The following is a 9,165-nucleotide window of genomic DNA, read 5'->3' on the forward strand; positions in this document are numbered from 1 at the left end:
CCTGACGGACAGGAAGCAGCATGTGAGGCTGGGAAAGAATGTCTTGGACTCCCGGACCATCAGCACCGGCTCCCCTCAGGGCTGTGTTCTTTCTCCTCTGCTCTTCTCCCTGTACACCAACTGCTGCACCTCCACCCACCATTCTGTCAAGCTAATCAAGTTTGCAGATGACACCACCGTTATTGGACTCATCTCGGACGGGGATGAGTCTGCCTACAGGAGGGAGGTTGAACGTCTGGTGTCCTGGTGCAGCCACAACAACCTGGTGCTGAATGCCCAGAAGACAGTGGAGATTATTGTGGACTTCAGGAAGCACACAGCCCCACTCCCCACCATCATCCTGACTGACACCCCCATCACCTCTGTGGACTCATTCCACTTCCTGGGTACCACCATCACCCAGGACCTGAAGTGGGAGCCCACCATCACCTCCGTCATTAAGAAAGCCCAGCAGAGGATGTACTTCCTGAGGCAGCTGAAGAAATTCAACCTGCCAACACGGACGATGATGCAATTCTACACTGCAATCATCGAGTCCATCCTCACCTCCTCCATCACCGTGTGGTACGCTGGAGCCACTATCAGGGACAAACAGAGACTGCAGCGTGTTGTGCGCTCTGCTGAGAAGGTGATTGGCTGCAGACTCCCATCTCTGCAGGACCTGTACACCTCCAGGACACTGGGGCGTGCAGCTCGGATCTCAGCTGACCCTTCTCACCCTGGACACAGTCTGTTTGACCTGCTCCCCTCAGGCAGGAGGCTCCGGTCCATTCGCACCAGAACCTCTCGCCATAAGAACAGTTTCTTCCCCTCTGCTGTTGGACACATGAACAATAACCGTATGACTGTTCCCACCACTAACACATGACCCTACGCTGTGTTCACTGCATCATTCCATGTTTGGCACTGATCACCACCTGCACTCATGTATATATCATGTATATATCTATCTACTTAGCACTTTTAATTCTTATTTTTATTTTCATGTCTATTTAAGCGTAATTTATGACAGTATGTTTGCACTGAAGCACCGCAGCAATTTCCTAATGTTGCAAACCTGCTCAACATTTGGCAATAAAACCCTTTCTGATTCTGATTCAGAAATTAACCCTAGACAAAGTGAATCTGTGAACTAAGGTGTAGGTCTATTAAGTTATGTTGTGGTGATCCTCGAGTTGGAGGATGGGTGTTCATATTGGAGTACAAAAGTAAAACCAATGGAAGATGGACAAGAAAAGTTCAAAGCCATCAGGTCCTAAGTTTAGGAAAAAAGATTAAAGAAGAGGAGGAGAAACGAGCAAAAGAGACAAGCAAGCAGACTTGTCATTGGAAAATAGCAGGTCATGAATCCTGAAACAATCAGAATACTTTATTAATCCTTAAGGAAATTATATGGATTACAGTTATTCCAAGAGAAATTCTAATAATAGCAACAGTGACAGACTAAACTCCAAACAACACATTCTGTTACAGATTTTACACATTTAGGAAATAGCACTAATATATAAAGATCAATCAATTATAAATATCAAGGATTAAAAGAGTGGATAATAAATAAATATCAAGAAAATTGACAAGAATATTACAGAGTAGAAAAGGGCTTATGTAAAAAGGATGTAACTATTGCATATATATACACACACATATATATATATATACACACACATATATATATATATATGTATATATATATATATATAATTAATATTAATTAACTCCAGTGTGGATTAGTTGATGATTTTTGAATGCATCCATGCAACCAAAACCCTTTCCACACTGACAACAGACAAATGGTTTAATGCCAGTGTGGATGGCCTGATGTTCTTTCAAGGAACTCATGCAGCTAAAAGATTTTCCACACTGATCACAGGTGAATGGTTTAACTCCAATGTGGAGGAGCTGATGTTTTCTTAAGTTTCTACGCCGATTAAAAGATTTTCCACACTGATCACAGCTGAATGGTTTAATTCCAGTGTGGGTGAGCTGATGTTCTTTTAAAGTTTTACTCTGAGTAAAAGCCTTTCCACAATGACCACAGACAAATGATTTAATTCCAGTGTGGATGAGAAGATGATCTTTTAAGCTTTTGCTGTGAGTAAAAGACTTTCCACACAGATCACAGGTGAATGGTTTATCTGTAGTATGGATGAGCTGATGTTCTTTTAACCAGTTACCATGAGCAAAAAACTTTCCACACAGATCACAGCTAAATGGTTTTAATCCAGTGTGGATGAGTTGATGTTTTTTTAAGTTGCCATTTTCAGTAAAAGCCTTTCCACACTGACCACAGCTAAATGGTTTTAATCCAGTGTGTATGAGTTGATGTTTTTTTAAGCTGCTATTCTGTGTGAAAGTCCTTCCACACTGATCGCAGCTGAATGGTTTAATGCCAGTGTGGATGAGCTGATGTTGTTTTAACTTGCCATTCTCAGTGAAACACTTTCCACACTGAGCACAGACAAATGGTTTATTTGCAGCATGGATGAGGTGATGTTCTTTTAAGCCATTACTCGGAGAAAAAGACTTTCCACACTGATCACAGCTAAATGCTTTTAATCCAGTGTGGATGAGCTGATGTTGTTTTAAGTTGCCATTTTCAGTAAAAGTCTTTCCACACTGATCACAGCTAAATGCTTTTAATCCAGTGTGGATGAGCTTATGTCTTTTTAAATGTCCATTTTCAGTAAAAGCCTTTCCACACTGATCACAGCTAAATGCTTTTAATCCAGTGTGGATGAGCTGATGTTTTTTTAAGCTGCCACTCTGAGTGAAAGTCTTTCCACACTGATCACAGCTGAATGGTTTAAATCCAGTGTGAGCGAGCTGATGTTTTTTTAAGCTGCCATTCTGAGTAAAAGCCATTCCACACTGATCACAGCTAAATGCTTTTAATCCAGTGTGAATGAGCAGATGTTTTTTTAAGCTGCCACTCTGAGTGAAAGTCTTTCCACACTGATCACAGCTGAATGGTTTAATGCCAGTGTGGACGAGCTGATGTCTTTTTAAGTTGCTATTCACAGTGAAAGTCTTTCCACACTGATCACAGCTGAATGGTTTTAATCCAGTGTGGAGAAGCTGGTGTTTTTTTAACTTGCTATTTTGGTTGAAAGCCTGTCCACACTGATCACAGCTGAATGGTTTAATACCAGTGTGGACGAGCTGATGTCTTTTTAAGTTGCTATTGTCAGAAAAAGACATTCCACACTGATCACAGCTGAATGGTTTAATGCCAGTGTGGAGAAGCTGGTGTTGTTTTAAGCTGCTATTATGAGTAAAAGCCTTTCCACACTGATTGCACGTGAAGCTTCTGTCTCCACTGTCAATGCGCTGGCGTCTTCTGGCCTTCTTCATAGTGATGAAAGTCTTGTCCACAGGGATCACAAGTCGTTCATCTGTACTTGCTGGTATTGGTTGGTTTTTGTTGAGGTCATAAATTTGGAGAGGTTTCAGCACACTTCCCCTTCTTTTGCCTATGATGACAAAGAACTAAAACAGTGACATGCACTTCACAAAACCTATTTAGTGTACATATACATACATATATCTATACATACATACATACATACAAAAACACACACACACCTAGTGTGAAAATTAGTAATTAATACAAGGGATGGCTATTTTAAAGAATCTAAAATTTTTAAGAATCTAAAATCTGAATATGTTTTGAGTTACTTAAAATTTTTTTTGTCTCCTAATTCCATATGTGTTCATTTGGAGTTTTAAAGATTTCAATTAGAATCTATAATGTAAAAAGTCATTATAATACAGAAAATGTTACATTTTTGTGATTTATATTGTTATCATGATAGATGTCTTATATCGGGATATGAGATTTTGGTCATATCGCACAGCCCTATGAGAAGGTGTGTCCAAACATTAGACCGGTGGCTTAGTCAACCTGGCTACAGAGCTGTTCCTGTTTTCCTCATTTACTAAGATTTCATAACTTTACAGAGAGCTTTTTCTTGTCCAGGTCAAAAGAAGCATGAATTAGTCTTCAGTGTAGGTGTACTTAGGGCTGCTCGATTATGGCAAAAATGATAATCACGATTATTTTCACTGAAATTGAGATTGCGATTATTTGACGATATTTATTTAACCCTTTAAGACCTACTATAGAACCAAGTCCGCCAGAGCTTATATTATTTTTTTACATGTTGTAGTGCCATTTGTTGGAGTATTTCAAGTTGCTATACAACTGTTATAGCCCATATTTTAATAATATGTATGCATTAAGTCCATAGTAACTACATTAATTTCAAAAAAGTGCAATAAACTACAAAAAAATTGAAAATCGCTTTTGTTTTGTTTACATATATTTCTACTTGGAGAAATTTAAGAGGTTTATCCCTCAAAACTTTAAATACAAAAAAGTTGCAAAAAATAGTTTACAACAACAGGAAATTTATTTTGAGTGTCTTCATAGTTTTATTTTGGAGATACAGCAATTTTTATATACTGCAGGAAAAACAAAAAAAAACAATCCTATGATGCAAATTTGCAAAGAAAACAGCATGTGCATCAAAATAAACTATTTCCAGCAGTGCAATTCGAGTTCTAAGCATCCCAGCAACTATTCAGAAAAGTCAAACATGACCAGTATAGGTTTTTAAGGCCTACAAGTAAAAAAAAACAACTACATTTCAGCGAAAATGACGTCACTTCCGGTTTCGGCCAGGAAATGGCGGACATGCGACAGTTCGCGCTGACGTCTGTTTCACTGTGGGAAGTGTTACGAACAGCTGGTCGGATCGGCAAAGCGTTTTTCTGGAATATTATTTTTTGTTCCTGCAAGAGCTTTTTATGCAGTTTTTGCAAAGCTTTATGTGGAAGGAAACCGTGACCGAGGACAAGCTGATGGCATCAGATGTAAGTACAACTCCTCCGGTTTCATATGCAAAACAAATTATTCCGCTAGCTTACACGGTTCCGGTTCTACAGGGATTTAAAAATAGTTACACAAAACGGAGCGTGCTGCTCTGACCGGCTTTAAAGGGTTAACAATGACTTTAAAAAAATAATATAAAATAGTGTGCAACACCACTGAAGTTGTTTTTTTTTTTACTTCTCTTTTCAAACAACAGCAGTCACTCTCCTCTCCAAATAACTTCTGCTTAGCTTTCCGAGCTTCCCTCGGGTCCTCTTAATCAGCGGTCTCCAACCTTTTTTGCACCACGGACCGGTTTATGCCCGACAATATTTTCACGGACCGGCCTTTAAGGTGTCGCGGATAAACGAGGGAGGGGCTAATAATCGGCTCAGTCATTTTTAATGATCGTTGCCCAGATCGTAATCGTGATTAAAATTCGATTAATTGAGCAGCCCTAGGTGTACTTATAAGTTCTTCCAGGGAGTCAAACTTCTCTGGTTTGTTGCCTTCATTTTCAGAGCAGCCAAAGTGTGCAGAGGATGTAATACTATTTACAAAATACGCTATCAGAGGGAATAAAGCACAACTGTGTATCAGCTGTGAAAAATGTATCATGTGCAACACTAGAACATATTAATAGATACTTTATTATACAACATGTAGAGTGTGTAAAGGTTACAAAAAATACAGGACCAAAAACTGATCCTTGAGAAGCTTATTTTCGGGAGGGTTAAAAACGGCTAATTTCATCCATCCATTGATTTAATGTAAGCAGGTTGAGAACATTATTTTTCTTCAGCAGTGATTTGTCTCTCATTTGGGATAAACAGGCAAAATGTCACTGTGTACAGAATTAGATGTTATTATTATCATTAAAATAACAACCAATTAATGTCTGTAGAATAATGTTGGCGATTTTTCTTTGTCACCTTCAGTGAAGAACCAATGTTTCTGACTACAGGTGCTGAGATGCTCCTCCTGCAGACTCTTCGCCTGCTGCCAGTCGCCTGTGACAGAAAAAAGATTTTTATATTTAAGCCAGTTAAATTTATTGTATTATTGTAGGGCACTACTGCAGACCATTGTATTGTGTAGCATTATTTTGCCTCGTAGGTTCAGCACCAATATCAGAATCAGAAAAACCTTATTAATCCCAGAGGAAAACTAAGTTGTCATAGCAGGAAATATACAACAAACAACATGCAATCACTGAGTGCAGAAACAGAGTTATGATGGATAAATATTATATAAAAAGAGAAATATATAGATATCGCAGGAACAAAAAGAAATTTGGGGGGGGGGGGGGGGGGGGTGTTTACGAAGACAGCTGCTACAACAGCCTGCCGCTAGATCAGCGCCATCTTAAAAGACACATTACTGGTTGGTGATTCTTTTATTAAATGTTGAGTCTGTTGTATTCTATCCACCTCATCAAATCATAATACTCAGTACAACATCTTCATTTGAAGGAAAACAAATAGCTGAACACAAATGATTAAAAATATAAGGTCCTAAACTGCTGGAAGCTCCAAGCAGACAAAATGACAGGGGCTGAACAGAACGTACAGCCGAAAACAAAATTAAGATAAGATAAGATAGTTAGCTAAATTAGCTAAGAGAGAGAAACCCTGTAGTCAGTTATCGATTTAGGAAGAAATTATAATGTACTCACTCTGGATCTCCTCTCAGAATAACCCGAACTAAAGATCCCCCAGCGGAGGAGGCCGGTTTTGTAGTTGGACTAGGAGAGAGACCAAGCTGTCCGAGCTACGAGAGCCTATATCTTTCCAATCACGCATGAGAAACATAAACGTGATCTGCCGGAGACCAGAAGGGCAGCAGTAAGAAAGCTCAGCACAGTCACACTATATTTGTCACACCACAAAAGTCTCCGTCGTAGATAACAAGTATGATGACTGTGGCTATAATCATTACTCGGTAAGTCTACTTTCCGCTGTGTGCACGCGCAGTACTTCGTCTTCTTCTTTGTGGTTTGTCGGCGGTTGGCAATAACGACTCATTACCGCCACCAACTGGCAGTGATGTGTCCTGTGTGTCAAAGCTTCGAAGCGTGTGTCGGCTAATCTTGGGGGAGTTTTTGTAAAGCGCGTATCGAGGCTTTCTTTGATTACGTATGCAGTGACGTTCAAGGCCTCGCGGGCAGCCCGTACCATGTGACTGATTCAGGAACTGGCTCGCCGGTTCGCGCCAGATTCGAAATAAAATTGGCATCAAAACACAGCTGATTTCCCCCATCACATTGTGTTGTGGAATTAGATTACGTAGGTGCTACATAGATACTTGAGCATTTCATCGTTGATAAAACCAGCAAGGTAGAGATTTTTTTAATCTCCTCTCTCCTTATCTCATCTGTTCTTATAAAGTATGCACACAGTAATACATATCCCAAATGATAAGTACCATAATATGAATAAACAACACTACAGATCCTATAATCTCATTTCTGTCTTTTAGTTTATTAAAAAGTGAAGCGCCACACGCTAGTTTGTCTCATTATCCAGAAGTACATAAGCATAATTATGCAGTTACACAATCATACCAAAACTCTGTCCTGATAGTTTCAATCAATCAATCAATCAATCAATCTTTATTTATAAAGCACTTTTCATACAGAAAAAATGTAGCACAAAGTGCTTTACATAGTTAAAAGCAGCCCACCCCACCCTCCAACTCACTCCCCACACTCTCAATACACATATATCCCCCCACCCCCACCCACACACACATACACACACGCGCACACTTAAAGAGTAAAAATTGGGCTGGGCTCGCATGAGCCAAGTGAGGAAACATTATAACAGGGAGCCGTCTGCACCGGGAGCCGGTCACAGACCGCAGCCTCCGGGCTGGGCACACAGCAGGAGGGAGGCCAAGGAGCCCCCCAACCAGGCTGAGAGGACCCCAGAGACCCAGCAGCCACGGTCAATCACAGCCCCGGTGCAGAGAGCGCCCTCCGAGGAAACACTGGAGATATGACACAATAGGATATATACAGGGTAAAATGATAAAATAAATAAGAACAGGATAAAATATAAATATAAATAGAGTAAGAAGATTAAAAAATGAATAAGAATAAAATCAAAAAATATTAGGTAAATCCTAAATTAATAATAGAATAACAGGATAGAATAAATAAGCATAAAAAATAAATAAACGCTAAGTAAAAGCTAAATTAAAAAGGTGGGTCTTGAGCCTGTTCTTAAAAACATGTACGTTCTCTGTGGCCCTGAGCTCCTCCAGCAGGCTGTTCCACAGACGAGGACCATACCACTGAAAAGCTGCCTCTCCGTGAGTATGTGTCCTGACTTTAGGGACAATCAAAAGGCCAGTACCAGAGGACCTCAGGGTCCGCGAGGGTTCGTATGGTAAAAGCAGATCTGAGAGATAAGAAGGCCCAAGACCATTAAGACATTTAAAAACCAATAAAAGAACTTTAGAATCGATCCTGAAACACACGGGGAGCCAGTGCAGCGATTCTAAAACCGGTGTAATGTGGGCCCGCCCTCTGGTCTTCGTCAGCACACGAGCTGCCGAGTTTTGCAAGAGTTGTAAATTTGAAATATTCTTCTTAGGAAGACCAGAGAGCAGGGCATTACAGTAATCAATGCGACTGGTAATAAAAGCATGCATCAGCATCTCCGTGTTGGCCCGAGAGAGAATAGGGCGGACTCTGGCTATATTTTTTAGATGATAAAATCCAATTTTGGTTACATGTTTAACATGTGGGATAAAACCAAGCTCAGAGTCAAAAATAACACCCAGGTTTTTCACTTGTAGCGAAGGACATAGTGAAAATGCCTCTAATTTAGACAAGAGTTTCTCTCTCTGAGCCTCAGGACCGACAATTAAAACTTCAGTTTTGTCCTGGTTAAGCTGTAAAAAGTTTTCTGCCATCCAAGATCTTATATCCAAGATACAGTTAAAAAGGGCATCCATTGGTCTGGTGTCATCAGGAGACACGGAGATGTACAGCTGCGTGTCATCAGCGTAACTGTGGAAGTTCACTCCATGCCTCCTGATGACACTGCCGAGAGGCAGCATATACAATATATATACAATATATATATATATATACAATATATATATATATATATATATATATATATATATATATATATATATATATATATATATATATTTTAGGGGTGCAACGATACACAAAATTCACGGTTCGGTTCGATACTTTGGTGTCACGGTTCAATATTTTTTCGATACAAAAAAAAATGTTCATGCCTTTTTAATTTGTCATTTATTAAAATTATAAATATATA

At 39.6% G+C, this 9,165-nt stretch overlaps 1 protein-coding gene across 2 annotated transcripts in view; it reads right to left on the reverse strand.

Annotated features, from left to right (window-relative positions):
- Positions 1–1,348: 1,348 nt before the first annotated feature.
- LOC146579561 (uncharacterized) overlaps positions 1,349–9,165 on the reverse strand; it is a 39,034-nt gene continuing 31,217 nt past the window's right edge. Inside the window, exons 1-3 of one of the 2 annotated variants that reach the window (XM_085263459.1) lie at positions 6,546–6,938; positions 5,803–5,880; positions 1,349–3,470 (exon numbers count right to left, since the gene is read on the reverse strand). In XM_085263459.1, the coding sequence (XP_085119585.1) occupies positions 1,708–3,351 (1,644 nt within the window). In that variant the 5' untranslated portion in view covers positions 3,352–3,470; positions 5,803–5,880; positions 6,546–6,938 and the 3' untranslated portion in view covers positions 1,349–1,707. Of the gene's footprint in view, positions 3,471–5,802; positions 5,881–6,545; positions 6,939–9,165 lie in introns of those variants that run through there. The other variant, XM_085263469.1, reaches the window with a different exon arrangement.

This window comes from Mchenga conophoros, linkage group LG3 (genome assembly GCF_057382185.1).
Source record: "Mchenga conophoros isolate Kocher_MC1m ecotype Shallow Benthic linkage group LG3, M_conophoros_male_GT1.1, whole genome shotgun sequence".
NCBI lineage: Eukaryota > Metazoa > Chordata > Actinopteri > Cichliformes > Cichlidae > Mchenga > Mchenga conophoros.